This window comes from Haliaeetus albicilla, chromosome 9, assembly GCF_947461875.1.
Source record: "Haliaeetus albicilla chromosome 9, bHalAlb1.1, whole genome shotgun sequence".
In the NCBI taxonomy this organism is placed as follows: Eukaryota; Metazoa; Chordata; class Aves; order Accipitriformes; family Accipitridae; genus Haliaeetus; species Haliaeetus albicilla.
The window spans coordinates 7,716,382-7,739,149 of NC_091491.1; the positions used below are offsets into that span (position 1 = coordinate 7,716,382).

Below are 22,768 nucleotides of genomic sequence, written 5' to 3' on the forward strand. Positions count from 1 at the left end.
GCCAGCAATGCTACGCTCAGCCCCAGCCCTGGCAGCATCACTTGTGACCCCAAGGCATCCCGACAGCGCACAGCCCCAGGAAACACACGGCAGCAAGCAAGGGAGGAAAAGGAAAGCCCCAAAACAGGAGAGGATTTGAGGTTGTCCCATCCTCAGCCTCCAGTCCTACAGCAGAAGGGATGCCTGGCTCTCTCCTAAGGGGTCACGAAAGGGGATAATGATCTGCTGCTTCTCTGCAGAGCCGCAGGTGTGGAATACCCCTGGGGTACAGACAGACTCATAAATCCTCCTGTCTCCAAAAAGTGGTTCATGGAGCAGAAGTCACACTGCTCTTCTGACTCTCCTCAATGCCCAGAGCAGACGTCTTGACAGCAAGACCTCGTCCAGTGCCAGCCTTCCCCATCAATCTCCCCATCAACCCCCCATCAATCTCCCCATCACGCTGCAGATCCCATGGCTGGTGGGAGCCGAGGGGGCTGGAGAGACATGGCTCCAGGCAGGAGACGTGAGCGGGGACGGAGGCAAGCCTGACCTCTGCAAACATTGCGACACTGCTGGTGCTGGCCAGCAGGTCCTCCCTGCAGGCAAAACGCTGCCCGCTCAACGGGCAGCACAGGCAGGACGCCCCGGCATGTTGCAGCATGAAGGAAAGCAAACAGGAGCAGCAGGGAAGGTTTCAGGGTGCTCCCTGTCCCATGGGAGGTAAGGACCCACCTTCACACACCGCAATGGGCTGGGGCAGAGGTGGAGACCTGGAGGGTCCCCATCAGCGTGAATTCATCCTCCACACTGGGAAAAAAACCCCAACTATTAACACATCCCAAGGTGTGGAGAAATACTCAGTAATCTGGGACGAAGCAGGGAAGAGCATTTCCATGGTTTTTTCACCATCAGCATCATCCCCATCAGCAAGTTTTTAGTGGGATCCATCCCCCTCATTTGATCCAGCAAGCATGATAGCTGAGGCCAAATTCAGCAATACCCACTCCAGCCCCAAACACACACATGCATCTTAAATGCACCCCTTTCAGGAACCAGGAGATTGGCTTTTAAAAAAAAATATACAAAAGTCTGGCATGAAAACAAGCAGAAATCCCATCACCGCATATCCAGAGGTTCATTTTATTTGCCATCAGGTCTTCAGGCCCTTGGGACTCCCTGCAAGCAATGTTGCCTTATTATCATTCAATTCAAAATAAGAACGATGCAGCCCCATCTCTTTGGCAACACTGAAAGTCCCCTGAGGTTTTAAGCCCTGAGCAGATGAAGTCCCAGTGTCCGTGTCTGCACAGGAAGGGCTCACTCACAAATATCACGGAAAACGGACAGAACAGCTTGTGTTAGCTCTCTGTCCTGCCAAATCCATGTCTCAGCTGGTATCGGGCAGCGCCAAAAGCCCTCGGGAAGTACCAGCCCTGGCACCCTGCCTGGGGCAAGCCCCGCTCCTGCCTTCTCTGTAGGGAAGGTCTAGGGTGGGTGAGGGTGAGCAGAGGACGCTACGCTGAAGAACAGCTGCTGGCATCGGGAGGGGATCCCGACTCGGCACCCCGACATGGCATCCCGGCACGGCAGGACCAGCCGCAGCCCGGTGCCGAAGCCACCGACACGAAGAAAGGCACCCAGCGCCGGGGTCCGAGTCCTGGCAGAACCATCAACGAAGCAGCAGCCCACCTGTGTAGAACCCCAGCATGATGAAAATCCCCAAATCTCTCAACTCAAAGGATATTTTAAGAAAGTTGAGCCCTGTCCTGGTCAGCACCCATGGCTGGCATTTTCTGCCACTGCATTCAAGCCCCAGGGACCTGACACTCCCCCACCGGCTGTGGGAGACGATGGCCCTTTGTAGACATGACCGGTGACTCGGGGCACAGGAGCCAGTGGCGTTTCCAGGTGGGGAGCCCTGCTTTGGGAAAGGAATGAGGAATATGCAGCCGAGCTGTCCTTGTGAGCCTGCATGCACAGACATGTCTGTCTGTCCTGCTCACCCTCTCCTCTTCCTCTCCTCCCCCAGTAATTTTTCAATCCAGTTCATCCAACTGCAGCAGAGGGGCACAGGACTTAAAAATATGTTGATCCCATCTCTTGCAGAGAGACGGAGCAGAGGACAGACACTTTCTCTGCACACAAGAAAGGCTGCCAGGTGAACACAACCCTTATCAGACACTGGAGAACCCAACCAGCCATCCCAACCCCATCAGAAAGCCAAGCTGCAACTCTCCTGCGAGCTGCACAGCGACACGGTCAGCAGCTCAGCTGTACCTCCCCCTCTTCCTTCACCCCAAAGAGGCTCCTACACCAAAACCCTCTGCTTTCTCCCCCAAAATCCCACGGTGTTGGTGTCTGCAGCTGGTGCCGAAGCACCCGCAGGGGATGGGTCTCCTCCTCCAGCTGCCGACCCTCCATTCCTGGGGCAAGAGAGGGGAGAAGGCAGGAGGGGGGGCTTTGTGCACACAGCGGGGGGCAAAGCTCAACACGGAACCGTATTTTTGTCCAAATGTCTCTTTTCTTTTTGTTTTAACCAGGAAACATTCTCAGTCTCTTATTTAAAACCACCCAAGCCCCAAACCAAGCGACGGTGAGGCACTCCTCTGCCTGATCGCAGGAAAACGACAGCTGAAGTATCAACAAACCCCAGTCCCGGTTTGAAAAAAAAATGTGTAATGATATCCTGAACGTTAACAGAAACGGGTGGGTTTGCAGTCTCCATGGCTTAGACCTTTTTTTGTGGTCTTTTTAAAAAAATATTGTCTCCCAAAGCCTCCAGCCCACCTGGCCGGGGCTGACGGCTGCCCCATCCCGGCTGCATCCCTGCTGCACCGGGGCATCGCTCCACCGGCCCATGGCTCCAGCCATCCGCAGGCAGCCCTGGCCTGCCAGTCCCGGCCGAACCGTCCTCAGACCGGAATCCAGAGTCAAATAAAGAGGGATCCAGGCAGCGGTGGGCGCGTTGGGGTTCAGCCCCCCATTTCATCCCAGTACGCTCTGCTCAGAAGAGGACCTGCCCACCGTTTGCATCCCAGCAGCCCATCCAGGGTAGCTGGGTGGCCCATTTGCCGGTGGCCACCACTTGCAGCTTCGCCCGGTCGAATTGCCAGTACTGGTCATCCCGAAAGAAGTAGATGAAGCCGTCGCGGTGGGTGAGGGCACCCGCCGTGCCAGGGGGCAAGCCCTCCCAGTCCCGCAGGCTGCGGGGGTAGTAGGGCTCCACGCCGAGAGTCTCCTCGCTCACCACGAAGTACTTGGGTCCTTTGAAGAGGACCAGGCGCCGGAGCTGCTGGAAGTAGAGCGCGGTGTCGGGGTGCCGTGGGAGGCCGCGGGCACTGCATTTCTGGGGGAAACCTGCCGCCAGGGTGGAGCCCATGTAGCACCAGCATCGGCCACCTGGGAAGAGCAGGGGAGAGGGGTTAGAGCCCACCCCAACGGGGTCCGTCGCAGGACCAGCTTCAGGAGACATGGAAGGACTCAGCCATGGGGCCAGCCTTGCAGCCCTAGACACGTGTCCGTGACATCCATCCCGCTGGTGATCCAACCAGCACCACTGTGGGGCTGCTCCCAGGCTGGGGGGGGAAACTGAGGCACAGTAGCTCAGGGGCTTGAAGGCACGGAAAGAGACTGCCAGGGACAGAGCAAGGCCACCACACTGTTCCCTAGTCTTTGCTGCTTCCTTGCAAACCTCCCCCTGTTCCTGCACAGCGAGCAGGACAGACAGACCCAGATCCCCCAGGGACTGGGACAACCGAGATCAGCGCTGCAGCAGCAGGAATTGCAACTGGGGCCGAGCGCTCGGCCATCCCCGCAGAGCCCTGTCCCCACGAAGCAAGCAGACAAAAGCCCCTTTCTGCTCACAAGCCACAGCCTGACCCAGCCCCGGGGAGGGAGGGAGCGGACGAGGGCTGTGGAGGGAGAGGGGCTTTTGGCTCTCACCCAGCCGCAGCAACAAAGCCCCCATTCTGATGAGCCTGCAACTGGTTTCCATTAAAGGTTGGGGCTGACCCTGGCAGCCAGGCTGCCTTCTTTGACCTTCCTCTACCCATCCGGCTGCGGCGTGCTGCCGAGCAGCTTGCGGATGGTATTTCAGCTCCCTGTGGCAGCTCAGCCCCCGGCACGATGCAGGGACCCATGTGTACCATGAAAACATCACACTCGTCTCAGCTCCCCTGTGGCCACACGTCTTTCGGGAGCATTTTCACCCCAAGAGCCCAAAGGGTTTGATACATCTGGTTTTGTTTTTAAACACAGGTGAGCGCCGCTCTCCTGAATGGGCTAATGAGGAAACTGAGGCACGAGGGGGTGATGCTGCCTGCCGGGATGATACACCCAAAGCCATACAATTAATCCATGGCAGGCAACAAGCCCAGGGCTCCTGCGGGTTTTTGCACACCTGGGACCCAGTGATGCCCCAGCTCTGTGCTGGGACAGGACCAGCAGGAGGGACAGGGGACGTGGGCAGGAGAAGGTGCCCCAGCCAGACCCGGACAGCCAGACCAAGCAGGCAGGAGCATCAGCAGCCCCAAGGAGAGCTCTCCTGCCTGTGCCTCACCTACCTTTGAAGAAGTAAAACTTGCCACTGAGCTGGGACCAGGCGCAGGCGTCGATGCCAGCGGGGAGACCGGGCCAGCGCGTCTGCAGGGGCCGTGGGTCGCTGGCGTTGCCGCTCGTGGGCACCACCCAGTAGTGGCTGCCCTTGAAGATGTAGAGGTTGTGATCCCCATCTGCAGGGCAGAAGGAGGAGTGAGGGATTCCCACATGAGAGGCGAGAAGCCTCATCCCACCTCCCACCCACCGCTCCCCAATTCCCCTCTCCTCCCCACACAGCTCCGCGGTGCTTCGGGGATGCTTGGGTTTCGGAGGCTCCCTTCTGCCTCTCCAACCGCCCTCTCAGCTTTCATAATTCATTGCCTCCACTCCAGCCCAGAGAGGATAAAAGCTGACCACAGCTCCCGCTCAAGGCTCATCTTTCACGGTTGAGCTCCCGCAGCGAATAAGCCTTGTCATGGCCCAAGTTTGAGGATGTTTTCCCCCTCCTAACACACCAAACCATCGCTGTGTCCTCGAGATGCACTCCACTCTGTGGCAGCAATGTGCGTCAGTGATGCCACCAGCCCCAGGAGCACATATGGGGCTGTGGGCCAGCCAAATCCACCCTTCCCACTACTGGAGCTTATCAGAGCAGAAACTGGCTGCTGCAGCACTGGGGTGAGGGGTGGGGTACGTGTTTCGGGAGATGGCTGTGCCAGCCAACACTCACCAGCGGTTATGGCGTCGAAGAAGGAGTGGCAGTAATAGGCGCTGAGGCTCCTTTGCTGCCGGTCCCCGTCGTAAAGGTCCGTGTTCCAGTCCTGGAAGTGAGTGAAGACCTTTCCCGGGAGCTGGATGGCCAAGCCTTTGGAGGGCTTCCCTGGGATGGAGCAGGGAGCAGTGAGTCATGGAGAAGGGGCAGGGAAAGGGCTTTCCCCAGAGCACTGTGTGAGCACAGGGCTGGGGAGCCATCCCAGGGCTCCAAACACTCCTTGTCCCGCTGCCTGGCTCCTGTCCCCCTCTATACGGTGGTGGAAAAGACCCCTCGGTACCCCCAAAAAACATGCACCAGTGTTTCCCTGGTTGCAAACAAGGGAACCAGGTCCAACCTCCCCTGCCCTGGAGGGCATGGTACCCATTCCACGTGCCCTGCTGCATCTTCCTCCCCAGCCACAAAAGGATGAGGCCCATCCCCACCGTGCCCCTTGCGCGTAGTCCTCTCCCCTTGCCCACTCCCATCCCTGCTCCTCGCTCTCCATCCCAGGGAACATCCCCAGAGGAACTGAGGGATGCTTGGGGAAGCCAGGCTCACCATACAAGTTCTGGACAGCCAAGATGTCATCCCAGCTGAGGACAAAATCCTTGCTGAGCTTCTTGTAGTAGGGAGACATCAGGGCACTCTTGACGGGGGAGTGCTCCAGCCCCAGCGTGTGGCCGACCTCGTGGGCCACCACGATGAAGAGGTTGCGCCCTTTGCCGCTGTGCAGGGACCAGCGCTCAGCGCTGTCGAAGTGGGCTTCTCCACGCCGGGGGAAGAAGGCGTGAGCCAGGGCACCTCCTGGGGACATGAGAGCCATCAGGGACCATGGGGTGGGAGAGGACCTCAGCCACAAGCCGAGGGGCAGGGGGCACGCGCAGCTCTGGTTTGCTTAAATAGGCATCGATTTTAGCTCTTTGGGAGGCCTGCTGAGAAAGAACAGCAGCTTCCCACGACTATTTCCCGCAGCAGGTGCAAGCCAAACCAGTTCTGCCTTCGGCTCCTGAGCACGGCAGGGGTTTGTCTGCTCTGTGGTTTATATGTTTGGTTTCTTGCTGGGCTCAGGCCAGGGACTGAAGCCACTGCATTGACCCGTGTCGGGCAAAGGCTCAAGAAGAGAGAAAACCTGGGCTTGTCTGATAGTGGATAAGCAGAAAGACTCAGCTGGAAGGAATGAGCTCAGGTTTGGAGGATGCCATCAGGATGGGGAGGGCTCCTTGAAGACCATCAGCACGATCCTATAATGAGTAGCATCTCAGCCACCTCACTGGCAGACCTCAGTTGCAGAACTGGTAGTGAGGACCCCAAATCGGAAAGCAAACTGGTGCAAACTGGGTTTAGAGGGACTGCTGGGGCAGAGCCTTGCCTCCATCACCCCCAGCCCTCCTCCCTGCCAGGGAAGAGCCCACATTGTAAAAGAGAAGCTTACGAGGGGGAAGCGACCAGCACCTGGTCCATCGAAGGCATTGTTGAGTCCATCGTTGTGGTCTCCATGGAAGAAGGTCAGGCGGATGTCAGCTGGGCCATCCCGTGCCTCCCAAAACACCAGCGAGGACACGTTGCTCCAGAGCTCGAAGGCGGCTTTCACGGCCAGGCGCACCTCGTGCTGTGGCAGGTAGGAGGGCCAGTTCACCACCCGGTAGGTCAGGTGCCGCTTGTACCACCTCCCGCCTGCAAGAGGGGCAAAGCTCAGCACGACGATGGGGACGTGGACTTGCTCTTCCACCCAGGGGCTGCCGGGGTAGAAGAAAGCTTCCCAGTGCTGGGAAATGCCATGGCTTTCCCAAGCCGAAGCTGAAAGTCAACCCAGGTGTCCCACCAGCAGCAGGATCTGACCCATGAAATCCCTCCAAAGGTGCCACCACTAGATCCCACCCAGAGATTCCCAAGGCTGGACCTGCAACCAAAGCCTAAGAGAGGAGCCAAAACCTGTTTAAGGCGAGGAGAAGCTGGGGCACTCAGTTTGAACCCCCCCACCCCCTTGCCTCATCATGCTCTCCAGGGCCAAATCCAGCATGGGTCCCTGACCTGCAGGTCTCCTGCCTGATGCCAGCTTCATGCCCAGAAGATAAGGACTGGCTTTCAGGGAGAGAAAGCAAAGCCACCTCTGAAAACAAGTGGCCCAAAGGCAAAAGGAGAGGGAAGGGCTCTCGGCAGCAACTTGGGGGCACAACGGAACAGTGGGGAAGGAGGATGCAGGGTTGCATCCTGGTTAAGGCAGATTTGCCAAGAGCTAGGCACCAGCCAGAGGGGAAAAAAAGAGCCAATCCTCAAGGGGACACCAGTCGGGTTTGAAATACATCCCCAGGAAGGAATGGTACCGACTGCCATAAAGCACATGCTGATCTCCATCACATGCCCAAAGACCCCAGAGACATCCAGGGCTTCATCCAGCTGGCCGGCAAGCACAGGCAGGGAAGGAAAATGCCCGTTCATACCAGGGGGATCTGCAGCAGAGCCCTGCGGCTGGTCCCTGTGGTGCCTCTGCACCTTCTGCACCAAGCCCGAATGCTGCAGGGACACCAAAACCAGGGGGCCATGGGAGGTGTGTGTGCAGGGCTGGGGGTCCCCAGCACCCAAAGCTCCCTTGGTGAGAGGGGGGTCCTCCCTGTCTCCCCTGAACACCCTCCCTGAGGCCCAGCCTTGACTGCTTTTATAGGGAATCCCTTTTCTTTTTCCCCCGAATGTGTAATTTGAACACAGCAGCTACTGAGCCAAGGCAAGGAACAGACCAGCTCCCCTGTAGTAGGGCTGCCTTTTCACTGTTTTTAAGGACATCCTGACCATTTCTACCTGCAGAAGTTGTTGCCTGGAAGTCCAGCCAGCGATATCCCAGCAGGAACAAACTACTGCTCACCATTTATTTTAACAGCACCAAGGATCTTACTGCCCATGGCTTTCCTAAAAGCTCTTCTAAGGGAGACAGAGCCCTGATGCCACCAGGGCAGATGGTGACAAGGATGAAGGGGACAAGCCCATGAAATCCCCCTAAGCTCCCCACCCTCCTCCCACCACGCAGGAGTGCAAAGATATGTGTTCCTGCAGCCGCCACGCAACATCACAGCCCCCTCCTCCTCCTCCTCCTCCTCCAGCACCCCTCAGCAGCTGTGGGGACCCTGGGGCCCCACAACTACATCTAGCCAGGGGTGTCTGGGAGCAGGAAAGAAGCCATGGGGCCACGCTGGGAAGATGCAGGTGCCAGAGCTGGTGCCAAGGCGTGGGAGCGGTGACAGACCTCCAGCGACTGCGCCTGCTCCAGATGTGCAGGGCAACAGGGGGAACAGAGCCGGCAGCACGCCTGGGCTCGTTGCTGTGGGTCTGAGCCAAGCTGCTCGGCAATCCTGGAGGACATCCCATCCCAGCTCTGTTTCCTTCTCCTCTGTTTCCGAGCAGCCCATGGCAGGGGAGGCTCTGGGCCAGCTGGTCGCGGTCCTTGGGGGCAGAATCGGTTCTCCCTGCTCATCAGTGCAATGACGGCCTCTGACTTAAAAGGGACATGGCTGTGCTTTCCACCAAACCCTGCATGGTAAAGGCTAAATACCTGCCTGGATGGCTGCAGTCCTAAGATAAAAAGCCCCGGCATCCCATCCTTCCCTCCACAGGGGCAGAGCATCTCCCACCGGAGGAGGATGGATGGATGGCACCAGCAGGCAGGGCTGGGGGAGGCAATCGTGGCCAGCTCTCAGGAAGAGGAGGGCTGGGTGCTGCATGGAGCCATTGAGCCGGGGACAATCACAGGCAGGAGTTCCCCGAGGGGAAATCCAGGATGCTGGCTGCCCGACATGCCGTCTGGCCAAGGACCTGCTGGTCAGCAGAGCTCCCAGCCAGCTCTGGTGCCTGGCAAAGCCCAGCAAGGCAACTAGAAGAAAGTCCTCTTCCCAGCGCCTTCCACTGCAGACCCCCGATTTCCAAACAGGACCTGTCCCCATATCTTGCCAGAGAGCAGAAAGCCTTGGGCTTTGACTGCAGAAGGGAAGTTTTCTTCAGAGGTGCAGAAAGGAGCGGACGGACTGGACCCCGTCCCACGCAGGGAGCCGATCTCCACTGCTGGGCTGGGACCGACCCCGGGAGCAGCAGGGGGGACGGACGCCCTCCCCAGTCCCACGCTGGCCACCACTGCTGGGCTAACTCCGTCGGGAGCCAAAGCTCAGCCGGGGTTGGCTTTGACCCACACGCCGGGGCGCGAGCGTGCCCGAAGCCGGCGGGATGAGGGACACAGCGGCTGCCCGGTGACGATCCTGCTGGGGCAGGGGTGGATAACAAAATACTTTGCCTGCCCGGCTGCAGCGGCTTCCTGCTTGGAGTCGGATAAACAGCCAACTTGGCACAAAGCCTCCGGCCTTCCTGGCCGGTGCCGCCAGCTGTGCGGGCATCCCCCCCCAGCTCCCCCCTCCAGCCTGCGGGCACCGCTATGGAGTTGCTCCCATGCCCGCTGCCTGCTGGTGCTGCCGCCAGCTGCACCCCGGCTTGCTGCCACGGGGGATCCCCCGGCACCAGACCACCGGAGCAATAACCGGTGCCACACACAGCCCTTCCCTGTCTGGGCTCGGAGCCGCCGGGTGTCTCTTGCCACCCACCCGCAGACCACAGTCCCCAAAAAGGAGCCTTGTGAGCCAGAAGGCACAAGCTGCTTCTCTTTGCCCATCTCCTCCTGCATGTCCTTCCCAGCTCTGCCTCATCGGCCTCCTGCCCAGGGCATGGCAGACCCTCTGCCAGGGATGGCGCCTGCAAGGGCGACGCTGCATGTCAGGGTTTTTGGAATGAAAGCCAGAGGCAGGAGGAGGACGATGGGGCTGTCTCCTGGGGCCGTCCATCGCCAGCCCTGCCAGATGCAGAGACAGCCTGACAAGGCACAGAGCCCTTTCTTAATCTCGCCTTCATTTTTCCCATGTCCTAAGCACAGCTGGCCCCAGCCCTCTTGCTCTCTAGGAATCCAGTTACTCATCCACAAGCCCAGGAGGGTGAGACACAAGAGGCCCAATCCTGGCTACTCAGGAGCAAAAGAAGTCGCTTGGAGCAGAGTTAAAGCCCTTAATGTGGGTGAAACAACTCCCTGTGGCCAGGCAGCCCAGCACCAGCAGGTTTTGTGGCTACTGCCGGGTGACTAACACACGTTAGAAGTCTCAAAGCTCAGCAGAGCCTGGAGATAACTCCACTGTGTGCCAGCCCCTGCTCTCCGGATCATGCCACCACGGCAGTGTCCGGGGCCATGGTGATCTGATAGCTCCTCAGGAGATGTCCTGGCTCCCTGGACAGCAGTAAAACCACCCCGGAGGGCTGAATTGCCCCACGAGTAGGAGTTGCATCTCTCTAATCATTTCTGACATCAAGCCATACAGAACAACTAAAAATAAAGAGGTTTAAAAATAAAGCAGTGCAAAGCTCAGGCAGGTCCTGTACCAGCAGAGCTGCGCCTCCCATCCACAGCAGCATCTCCAGAAGCCCAGTTACAGGATGGAAGACTTGGACTACCAGCACCCCAGAAACCCAAACCCCACCGGCACCCCCGGCGCCGATGCTCACCGTGCTGCGTGGTACGCCTGCGGCGCCGGGTGGCAGATGCCCGGCGTGCCCAGGCTGCGCGGCTCTGCCCATCACCCGTGCCGCACCGCGGCAGAGCCATCTGATGGAGCGTGGGGGCATCCAGGACCCCGCTGAGCGGGAGGTGGGTCACCCGCTGGAAGTCCCTGAAAAAGGAAGGCAGACGTCAGCACCCACACCCGGACCCCTCCCGGGGGGGTTCTTCGATTGCGTTTGTGCCGGGTGTTTGACCTGAGCCAGGGCTTTCACCCAGAAAACTCTGTGCCCTGCCACAGGGAATGTATCTGGGTGATAAAACAAGAAGGATTTGGCTCTAAACCACATCTGACCAGCAATCCATCTCCTAGCAGGGCAAAAGTAGACAGGGGAGCCTAAAAAATGTCTTTCCCAGTTTTTAACCCCAGTTGTTTGACTTTGCACTTGACTTTGCGCAGGGTCAGACCAGGGACTCTCCCAGAGCCAATGTGATCTCGATAAGAGACGTCCGAGCAGGGGTTGTCAGCTCGGCCCCCTGACATCTCCCAGCCGTCCCCAACCTCAGCCTCGCCACAGATATTATTGTAAGGGGAGCACCGGGCCATAAAAGGCAAATAAAGCAGCGCAGCGAGGCGTCGGGCTGCCAGCAGCCAGCTGCGGGAGCTGGGTACGGACCGGCGTTTCCAAAAAGGACTGGTTGTGCTTTATCATCAGACCGTGCCAGAGAGAGCCCCCGGCTGCAGAAAGAACTCTGCTGCTGCAAAAAGACCCCCCCCCAAGCACCAGCAGCTCCCACACAGCCGGAGTTTCTGCATTTCTGCTGCTGTTTTGAATAAAAGGCTCATACCTCACTGCCTCCGTGAACTCGGCGGGGCTGTGTGTGCCGGGCCCCGGCTCGCCGAAGTAGCCGTATTTCTCCAGGAACAGCTGCAAGAAGAGACATGGGAGAGGCACAGCTCAGAGCACGGGCAGGCATTTGCACATGTTGGCTTGGGGAGGCGGGGGGAAAAGGAGCTGCGATGGGAAACAGCGCAGCAAACCCAGGGCTGTGCAGAAATTCCCAGTTATTTTTTTTTCCTGAGAACTCTGCACCCCAAGCAGCCGCACCTCTTGTGCGTGCCAAGCCGAGCTGGTCTATATGTTTGCATTATGGGACTTCGGAAAACCTCAACTAAGCCCATCATTTTTGATGGCTCTTGGGTTTTTGGCCACGACGCAATGGAGGCGTAGGAGGAAACGTTGCTATCAACAGATCAAAAAACCCTGCTGCCATGTCATCCGCAGCCAGAGGCTACCAAACCCACTCTAATCACCTCAGATGCATCAAGGCAGTGATTAAAATAAAGGCTGAAGTGCTGTGGACACGGGTGGGGTGAGATGGGGTCAGGCTGCAGCCTCCCCCTATCTCCACGCAGGATGTGGTGCTGCAAAGCGGAGACACTCCAGGGGCAATCTGCTCTGCCAAACCATTCTTCTTCTTATCGGCCATTTACATGGACGGAGATTGTCGCTCTGAACTTGCTCCAACACATAAATTGCACGTTAAAGAAAATAAATGGTTTCCCTCTGCCCAGCCTGCGCCTCCAGCTTTTGGAGAAGTTAATAGCCACGGTCGCAGGAATGCTCCACACCCGCCTTCCCCGCCGCCGGGGATGTCTGCAGGAGACAAACAAGCCGCCCAGCATCCTGTTAGTGCAACAGAATCGGAGTTGAAGTAATGAGGAATAAAAAGTGAAAGTGGCTGCTTCATTTCCCGCATCCCAAAGGAGAGGTGGGCTGAGCACCAGGATCGTTATGGACTGTCTTTTAAAGCCTATTCCCTCCCTGCTCACCTGGGGGGTCACTGATGGGTAAGAGGGCAAGAAGAAGGGGGCTGGTGTCAACCTGCGCTCGATGCTGCTCCTGACCGACGGCAGCATCCCTTCCTGGGCATGGGCAGCACCGAGCCGGCCACACTTTGCCAGTTGTCTGGTGGGGAGTGGGAACAGTTTCTGGATATGGCAGCCCTGAGGTGCACCAGAGCCTCTCCCTCTCCTCCTCCTGCCCAAATCCTCCGCTTGCCTTTAACAGTCATCTTCACATCATCCCCAAACACGTCATCCTCTGCGCCCGCCACCTCCCCACGAGCAGGGCAAGCACCTTCCATGTGCTCTCTGCCTGTTGCTCGCCCCTGTGGAAGCCCTCCCTAACCCCTTCCCAGACCTCAGCTCCTCCAGCCATGGAGTTATCTCCTCCTTTACACCCCTTCTACCTGGAGGATCCCCCTCCGGCTGCAGCACCACAAGGACCAGCACGGCTTCCTGCCAGGACACGCTCTTCACTCAGCCCCAGCCCAAAAATTTGGCCGTGTTTCCCACCGAACACTTTTACCAGCTGCCTACCTTGGCCAGAGGTAGCAGCGTCTCGTTGTAGCAGCATCGGGCTGCAGCAGTAAAAACCCAAGTGTGGTCAGAGTCACCTGGACACTGCACACCCAGTCCCGGTGAGTCGGGATAAATCAGGTGTGAGCAAGTGCTGCACTGGCAGATGAGAGCATCAGCTTGCTCATCAGACAAAGCCGCAACACCTCTGCCCGGGGATGGACCGTATAGCCTGGACGTGCCATCTCCCCAGCCATACGGGGATAACTCGCACCTTTACATGGGTACCAGGAGGCAAAACACAGCAGCAACTCGGGATGCAGAAGCAGGGAAGGAGGATACGGGGATGGGGGGAAACTCTTGGGGACAGGGCGGCATGGAGGTTTGGTAGCCCTGAGAGTAGTCTGGAGAGGAGAAGGTATCTGGCCCTCTTTCTCTGCAGTTGTGTTTTTGTAATGTTCTCCTCCAGAATTAGAAAATCACTAACCACATATATATGGATGTGGAGTGATAATCCCCGGTGGTTACATCACCATGGCTAAATGTGAGCTACAAAGCACCCAGACAGAAAGTGCCGGGTCTCAAATCGTGGCACAGTCTAAACTGTTTCCACCAAAATTTTGCTTTCACTCAGCATCTAAAATGTAACAACTTGAAGCTGTTTCCTCTCCTGTAACCTAACACAATCCCATTCTTAAAGCATGAAAATGTTTTTTCCCCACCATGATCTCACAAAGGCTTGAAACCTCATCTGGACAAGTCAGGGTGCGTGGCAAAAAAGCCACAGCTATTGCAGCAGCTGCTCTTGAGCAGCACCAAAATGTACGCAGGCCACTAGCTTTATTATTCCTGTCCAGATCTCCTTGAACTCTGCAAGTCCAACCAAAGCAGCAGTTTCCCTGTAGTTTCTGGCTCGTGTCATGTTGAGGTTCTTGCACAAAAGCATCAGCTCTCAGGCTGCAAAACCACCAGGAGCAAACTTATTACATTTTCTAGACACAGTTATTGGGAGCTCCAGGTGATGCCAGTCCTGGAAACACAGAGCTACAGGAGAGGGATGTGCTGATCCTCCACTGCACAAGGTATTTATCAGACAGCAGAGCATACAAAGTCCCCTGGACCAAAGGCTTTTCAGGGTGACAAGGGAACCCAAGAGCCCCATGTCACAGTGTCCTGTGCCCAAACTAATGCTGAAGACCCCCTCCAGCACTGCCCATGCCCCACACACCCCCAGAGACTAGCCAGGCTCTGGTAGGGCTGGGTGGAAGCTGGCACCAGCCCGTTAAACCTCTCCAGAGGCTGCAATGCAAAGCCTGGCCGTGCTGGGAAAACTCCCTCCCTCCTGCCCCAGATGGGGAAATGCTGTTTTCTGTACAATGGGAAAAGAAAAACAGCAGGAAACCAAGAGCTGAGCATTAATATGAAATATGCCCAGCTCCCCCTCCGCTTGTGGGGAGGAGAAGAGAAAAGATCTAGCTGCCCGGGAGCCAGTGCCGTGGCAGAAATCCTTCGGGGCTGCAGCGGGGATAGCAGGAGGAGAGTTTGGGGGAGATGGAGGGGCCCTTCCCATCTCAGGGCTCTGATGTGGAGCTGGTTGCAACCCTGGAAATCATCTCTGCTGAGAGCTAAAGCCAAGGAAACACCTTGCCCTTGACCACAGGCATCCCAGGTGGAGGACAGCCAACAGCAAATACAATTAGACCTCCCTCCCTGGAAACTGGGATAACAAGAGGGCAGAGACAGCAGGCTCTGGTCCTGCCCGCCCTCCCCTCCAGACACTCAGCTTCTGGCACCTTCACCACCAGTTAAGTATCAGAGAAGCCTCACGTTGGCTCCCGTTGACCGTGGTCGCTTCTGCTCTACCTGGATACAAGCCCCATCTCTCCCCTCCATCCCCAGCAGCGGAGGGAAGCGATCCCGTCTTGCCGAAGGGTGGGCAGGCGCTTGGTGCTGTGGTTACAGAGGATGCTGGCCACAAGCTGCACCTCCAAGGTCTTTTGTTTTCAATCACGAGAGGACAGCAGCCCGGCATTTCACCACCGAGACGGACACGGGGGAAGCTGTAGCTCCCACATCTCAGCCTCAGTTTCCCCCTGCAACACGGACACAAGGAAAGCTGACGTTTGGGACGAGCATGTTTTGGCACGGCCACAGAAGGAGTGGCGGCTCCTCTTGCCCATCAGGTCACTGCCTGCCTGTCAGCTGCCGTCAGAAGATGTCAAAGCATTTAAAAACGTTCATTTCTTTCCACTCTCCCAAGCCACATTCCTGCCTGCAGTCATAAACCCTTAGGCAGAGTCTTTGTGTCTCTTTTGTTTAAGTGTGCATATAAGTATCTATATAAATATTATATATATAGATACACAAAGACACACAAGAACGGAGATTAGCAAGTACAGAGCCTGGTTGTCCCCCGCTGAAAAGACAGCAAAACATAAGCTAATTCTGTATGTTAATGACGGAGGCTGGTTAAAACCCCAAGCCCTGTCTGGTTGCTGTGACGCTCCCCCGCTGTGCCTAATCCGGTCCTGAAGGAATCTCCTCTCCCACCTACCCCTCCTGAAAATCTGTTTTAGCTGGAAATTATCTACTTGCCACTGAAGATGTGGAGCTGGGGAAATACTGTGCCCAGCGCCTTTTAAGCTCCTTTACTCTTCACATTTTATCTTGAGCTGAGAAGCAGGGGCAGCAGGCCAGGACTGTAGCAGGTCTAACTAAAACCCCTCCTGGTTTCAGTAACACAGATCTTTGAGATGCTGAACTGGACCTAGCTCTCTGCCTCCCCATCTGCCTGGACAGGAGGGATGCTACGGGACAGGAACAGCAAATATCGCATCACTTGAAAGGAAACAAAGGCCATGAAAGTCCCTGGGCTTGGTGTTACCTGCCTGCGGGGCTGGCAGATCGCTGTGCTTCCTTGTGCGTTAAATACAAGAATATCTCATCAGCAATTACTACGATTCGCTCCCGCCTTTGAAACCAGCTCGCAGCTTTGCCCCGGCACCCCAGGCACCCCACACCCTGGGTAGCGATGGGCTGCACCACCCAGCCACAGCTCCAGCAGCACTGAAACTACCCGAATGCAACCCAAAGCACTTGGGGAAAACAGGGGAAAACACTGGGCTTGGCCAAACCTTCCCCTGCAAATACCAGAGCAGCTGACAAACCAGTTTGGTCACGCAAACTGGTTGTGCTTTCACGTCTAAGGAGAGAAAGGAAACAAGATGCTTGGTCTTCGCCATCCATCGGGATGGGAACCGGCGGGGGGGAAGGCGACGTGCCCGCTGCCAGCAGCCGCCGGCCCCTTGCCTGGCAGGCGTTATTCGCTGTAACAAGTGGGGATTGTTCAGGGGGAGAGCCGGGAAGAAAGTGGGGTTGTTCACGCTGCGGTGACTCACGGGGCTGTTAATCACACCGGAGGGCCGCCGGGTGTCTTGGAACCACTTGCCATATCCGCGCTATCGGCAGCAACTCAGAGCCGTGATCTCATGGGTTTTACACGCTCTCCGCGGCCACGCAGAGCCCGGCAGTGCCTCAACAGGGGTGACGGCACCTGAATAATTCCTCCTCCTCTCCCCCACTCCTTGCATTGCCCTGCTGAGGCTGAACAGCAGGGATTTTTCCCAAGAAGAAGGTTTTCTTCCTCTTATTTCAATCAGAGGGAAAATGTGGGGGTGTGCCGGGAGCATGAGGGGGTCCCAGCTGACCCCCAAGCCCCACCATGTGCTGGGTGGTACCCAGAGACCCTCGCTCCGGCCAGGCTGTGCTCAGCATCCAGCATCCCAACTGGTTGCCTGCTCCGTAAAGGAGCTCATCTGGACACCAGAGCATTTCTCAGCACAAATACAGCTCAGAGCCTACGCTAAAATGCAAGCCCTTAGTTGCTGAGGGGGAAAAGTCAGAGGCCACGTGCTACTGCAAAAGCGGGAGAAGGAGGGCAGCATAGGAAAAAATAAATAAATAAAATCCAAAATGGGAATGTCTCGGTCCCTGAGTCCCACTCTCCATTTCCATTCCCTGCTTTTCTCAATTTTCTACCCAATTTTTCTTCTAATCACAACAGACCTGTATCTTCTCATGCAAATCACTACAGGGACTTTATTGTCCTTTGTCCTTGGCACCACCAGCACTCGGTCACGCTCTTCACTCCCAATAAGGGGTGAAGTCTCACGTGCCGTGTATTTTACACAATTCCCCCGGGATCAGGGAGACTCGGGCATTACCACACACCCAACTGCTGTCCTGAGAGCAGCCCAGCCAGAGACCAGGTCTGCCAAACTACGTGCTATCTAGTATTGGACCTCCTCCTATCTGGGGCCCGCAGATAATAAGATGATTTAACATACAAATGTTTCAGATTAAATTTCCAAACTTTCCTTCTTTTTGGGGGGGGAAGCTGCAGTTGATACAAAGGCAGTGAAAACAAGGGCACAAGCCAGGAAAATAACACAACTGGACATTTTCTCAGACTTTTGCATCTAAGTTTACACAAGCTATTGTTGCTAACTTTGGCTATTTTAAAAGCATTAAAAACAGCTTTAGAAGCAAAGCCTGGCAGCGGTCTAAAAGCCACAAGTAACTAGAACTATTTGATGTTACGTGAGAATTTCAGCTTTCTCTTAAAAGCAAAATTAACTGCTCCGTTTATTTAGACAAGCTTTCTTACCCCAGTCTCCATACATTTCCATTGTGTGCATTGTCCCACAGTCCCTGACCAGCGCAGCACATCGCACTGGGGAAACTGAGGCAGGGAGACAGGAAAGTCACTCGCCCAGCACCCCTTGCCTGGGATCTGCCACAATCCTGGGACCTGCTCTGAGGCTTCAAGGGAAAAGTTCTCAGAAGTCACCAGTGAGGAATCAAAAGGCAGACTGGACCTTTTAAAGCTCTTGCCCCCCACAATGAGCTGGTTTTATTTTTAAACTGAATTTTAAATTATTGATTTTCTGAGCATTAAGAACTTTGCAGATTTGTTTTTCTCCAGGTGGCATGATGGGCCGGGCTGAGGTTTGTGCACCCTGGGACAAGCACACGTATAAATCACCTCTTTGAAACTGCATCTCCCAGCATGAAAAGCCTGCACATTGAAACAAGCCTCGGAGCACTGATGTGCACTTTTCCTCTTACAGCATGTGAAAAATCCCAATTGATCCACCAGGACTGGCTGGGGTTTTAAAATCAAGCCTCTGTGCAAACATACACCACATCGATGCCTAAAGAAGAAACAAATCCCTGATGTTAACCTTTGTTCACCAGCCAAATCTCATACCTCGTCCTCCCAAAACAAACAGGAACGGCTGGCGGCATAGCATGACAACGATACGGGGACAAACAGAAGAAATCCAAACAGAGGTGATGGGGACAGCCCCGGTGAGAGGCAGGGCAGGGGAAAGGCTGGCTTTTGTCCCCTCCCGACTCGCGGGGAGATGGGAAGGTTTCCCAGTGCGAGACTTCTATTGTTGTCAGAGCTATATAGGAGGAGGGGTGCAGATGTACATCACCTATGGGCGCACGCCTCCGTCTACGACACGCGCCTTGACACCCCAAACGCAACCCTACGGCGCGGGCCCATCTCGGCGCGCACGCGCCTCCGCCACGGATTCGCGGCCGACCCGCGCACGCTCTGCGGCACGCGGGGCTCGCCTTCGCCAGCCGTTACCGTGTGCCCGCGGACGCGTGTGCCCGCGGACGCGTCGAGCGCTGGCGGGCACGCGCCTTAGGGCGTCGACGGGGCGCGGGAATCCCACGACGGCCGGGTGCGAGACCAAGTCCCCCTCCATCCTCCATCCTCCATCCTCCGCCCCGGTGCTCCGGTGCCCCGGTGCCGGTCCTACCTCCGCCTCCCGCCGCTGGCGAGCGGCCGGTCCGGGCTGCGCGGCCGCCAGCAGCCCCAGCGCCAGGGTGGCCCGGAGCGCTCCCAGCATCCCGGCTGCTCTCCGCTCCCTTCCTCCGCAGCCGGTGCCCCGGCTCCGGTTTGCCTCGCCTCTCCTCTCCCCGCCCCGGTGCCGGCCCCCCGGGGGCGGCCCCGGCCCGCCCCAGCCCCGGCCGAAGGGTTGGGCTCCGCCGGCGGCACCCCGAGCGGTGGGCGCTGCTCCCACCGCACGCCCGGCTGCTCCCGTACGGGAGAAACGATCCCTTGCGCGTTCTCCACCGTCCTCTCCCAGCGGGGCGATGCCCCTTCGCTCCGCAGCCCGCTCCCGCACGCCGTACGCGTACGGCTTTGCGACGGAGGGGAAAGGGAGCCGAGCTCAGGGCGAGGGGTAGCCGTGGAAAAAGGCCCCTTGGGAGGTTCAGGCCGCCACAACCCCGTCTCCAGCCTTGGGGAAAGGCTGGGAGAGCTGCCCCGGGGACTCACCCCGCAGCCGGCTCGCTCCAACATAGCGCCGAGGACGGAGCCTTCTTCCCCTCGGTCTCCCCTGCGCGGCACCTCCGCTCCCGGGCATCGCTAACTCACCCCATCCATCGCAGAGCGGGACACGCACGGTGGCTGCGTCAGGATGCATCCACCCCGCTGCGGGCACCGGCTCTCCGGGCTGGATGGGGAGCGGAGCGCGGGCGGGTTAGGGTGCTGGGACAAACCTCCCGCTAGCTGTGGCAGCTAGGCTTGGGCTCTGCCCGGTTTGAAGCTGGGGGAAAGAGAAGGAGAAAGCGAGGCCAGCTTTTCATAAACCTGCGTTCACCATGGTCCCCAGCACACGGATGCAGAGCGGACGAGGGCTTGGACGCAGGGGGCACCTCTCTGAGAGTGGCCAGCACTAGCCACGAGCACAGCAAGGCAGGAGGCTGGACAAGCAACACTACCCCTCTTCAGGGGTCTGGTAAAAACAACCCCACATGTAAGAAAAACACACTCTCAAGCTTTACAGAATAACCCCCCCACTCAGGGTTGTGGGCTTGCACTGTTTATGCCTAAATTTCCTTCCTCGGCATGGGACTTGGTCACCCACGGACAACGAGGGGCTGTTTACCACCCAAGGCAACAGGGTGCACGTGTGTCAGCGTTGCAGCTCTCCTGCAAATGGTACACAGCTGATGATCTTGCAGTTTCCAGTGGCAACTTACCAGCTCTGTTTACTCCCTGCAGTATTTTGTTTGACTATTTTGTTTTAATTTGACTAAAGCAAAAGGATGTTTTGATTCTGCTTTGGTTTGGGGGAAAAAAATAGGATGTGACTTATATCTGCTTTTGTTTTCATGCCAGCTTCAACCACACACCTATTTTAAAGCTCACAGGCCTCTTCCTCTTCTTTTTAATCATGCCAAAATCTGAAGTTACAGGAGCATCTGTTGAGTGCAGCTTGACGAGATCCACAGGGATCCTGTAACACATCGCTTTTCAGCCAGACACGGCTTAGCATGTACGGAAGGGAAGCGGGATTCGAAGGAGAGAGAAAGGGATCTGCGTAACATGGCAAAATAAGGAAGTCGCTGAGCCACGGGCAGAAAAGTACGGATAGGAGAAATGAAGAAGGTCACGGCTGGGCCAGCAAGCGCTGACCGACGGGCTGCGGGGACAGCACGGAGGGCAGCTGGCATGCCGTAAGGGGCTGGTGCAAGGGGAATACTTGGCCTTGGTACAGAGATCCAAGAGCTGGCCACTCCTCATGCAGGTCAGCCCAACGCTTCCTTTCAAAACAAGAGCAGCTCTGTCTGCAAACGCATCCGTGTTTGGTTCGTATCTAGGAAGCAACTGATCCATCTGCTCTTCCACTTAAGAATATGGATGATGAGAAAGTGACTGGCTCGGCTCCAGCAAGAGCAGGAAACTCCCCCCTCTGCTCATTGTAATGTGGGGAAGCGTCTGGGAGGGCACCTGCAACCCCCGGAGCAGCCAGCTTTCCGACCTGGCATTTCCCGGGGCTGCCGCGTGAGTCCTTAGGGTTCGGGGCATTCAGACAGAGAAGAATTCAGCCCAGTCTTGGAGATGCCAAATCACAGTTCTCTGCAGCCTTTTGGCTCTGAGTATAAAGATGTTTATCCAGCTGCTGTAATCAGAATGGTATCAGGAACAGAAAAGCTATCTTGTGGAAAGGTGAACAGATTTCCAACTCTTTCAGCATTAGGTAAAAGCTCAGAATTGGGGCACAAGAAAGTTTGAATCTTTGTAACTTCTACCCCAAAACTGAAACCTGAGAAGTTAAGCCTATGGCAAATAGCTGATAAAGTTTTACGGAAAAACATTCTCGGAAGAGCATGATAGATCAATCCATACAAGTTCTGGTTGCCTAAACATTTCTGGTTTCTTGGGTTTTTAGACAAAATCCCATCTCCCTTGAATTTCACGCAAAAGGTCTCAATGCAGTCAGCTAGCTTGATTTCTAAACCCTTTCCTAAGATGATTCCACAGCTTGAACTTGGGAGATCCAGGGGGTTCCTAATTTAATACCATTAGCATATTCACCTGAAAACATCACAGAGAACTAGATGTTGTTACCACAGACATGGAACCTGGAATCGGGGGGGCTCGTTTGTCGGTCCGGGTGCAGCGTAGAGCAGTTGAGCGTTGCAGAGCCAACAGCTGAACCGCTGGTGAATCACCGCCTGCTTCTGGCAGAGGTGAGCTCCAAGAGGAGTTTATAAACCAACATTATAAAACGACGCTGTAATGACGTGAAATTTCTCAGAGCAGCTTTTAATGTTTACCACAACTGATAAGCAAATAGCAACACCATTACTCCTCTGTGGCAGTTTCTACCCAGGATGGATGTGATACACAAGAACTGCCGGTTTAAAGTCTTTAAATTTTTGCACTAAGAACACGTTCAAGTTGTTCCATTTCATCCACTCGAGACAGCGCCTCTCGAGAACAGTCATTCTTCAAATGTTTGCTGCTCAAAAACAGTTGCAGCAGCTGGGGGGCAATAGGATGGCTCGCTGGGTGCTGTGTCAGGCAATGTCAAAAATATTAACCCTACTGCTGCAAGGTGGCCAGATCTGGGATCACTTCAGTTCAGATCAGATGGCCACAGTCATGCCTTTCCCTCCTGCCCTCTGGTATGGGCAGCAACCCTAGCTTGCAAGAGTCAAATCAAATTCTTTACACAGGCACAAGAAGCTTACGTTCCCCTGGCTTTAGCTGTCACAAGGGTAAAGCTTTTCTGCTTAGACACAGTTTTCTTGGGTCCTTCATTGTGCACGGTAAGTTCTCACAAGTCAAAGGACTCCCCCGTGTCCTTAACTCCTTAGGTAAGTCTGTCTAGGCCAGTATCCTGTCTTCAACAGAGCCAGGAACAGATACTTATCACAAGGGTGTATAGGAAAAAAAGAAAATGCAAAATCCATACATGCTTTTCTTGACTTTACCTTTTGTGTCCGGAATTCCTGGGAAGTCGGCAAGGTCAAGAGAGGCTGCGCCCAGCTCACAAGCCCCCCTACAAATACATCAGCACAAGTTGTTCTGCATTTGCTGGAACAGTTTGACTGGATCTCAGCAGTTACTTGCTCAGAGGACAGCTAAAAGCATGCATCTCTCTTTCTAGGATCAGGGTGTCACCCAAGTTCCAGCAGACATCATCATGTTAGTATGAAAAGTGGACTTTCAAGCCCTTTTGCAACTTCGGGTGCTTTCCGACAGCTGTGTTTTATTACAACAGCTTTACAAGCAATTTCTACAGCA

General features: G+C 56.1%; 1 protein-coding gene across 2 annotated transcripts; it reads right to left on the bottom strand.

Moving 5' to 3' along the window:
• Window positions 1-1,093: 1,093 nt before the first annotated feature.
• On the bottom strand, window positions 1,094-21,436 carry MMP28 (matrix metallopeptidase 28). 2 transcript variants are annotated; one of them, XM_069791374.1, is made up of 9 exons: window positions 20,368-21,436; window positions 19,607-19,778; window positions 11,640-11,719; window positions 10,799-10,962; window positions 6,725-6,946; window positions 5,831-6,076; window positions 5,249-5,398; window positions 4,545-4,712; window positions 1,094-3,381 (listed from the first exon to the last, which is right to left on the bottom strand). In XM_069791374.1, the coding sequence occupies exons 2-9, from the start codon at window positions 19,613-19,615 to the stop codon at window positions 2,987-2,989; spliced, it is 1,434 nt and encodes a 477-aa protein (XP_069647475.1). In that variant the 5' UTR covers window positions 19,616-19,778; window positions 20,368-21,436; the 3' UTR covers window positions 1,094-2,986. The 2 variants fall into 2 exon arrangements, with proteins under 2 accessions (XP_069647475.1, XP_069647474.1); XM_069791373.1 differs by lacking the exons at window positions 19,607-19,778; window positions 20,368-21,436 and adding an exon at window positions 18,987-19,129.
• Between the last annotated feature and the right edge of the window lie 1,332 nt (window positions 21,437-22,768).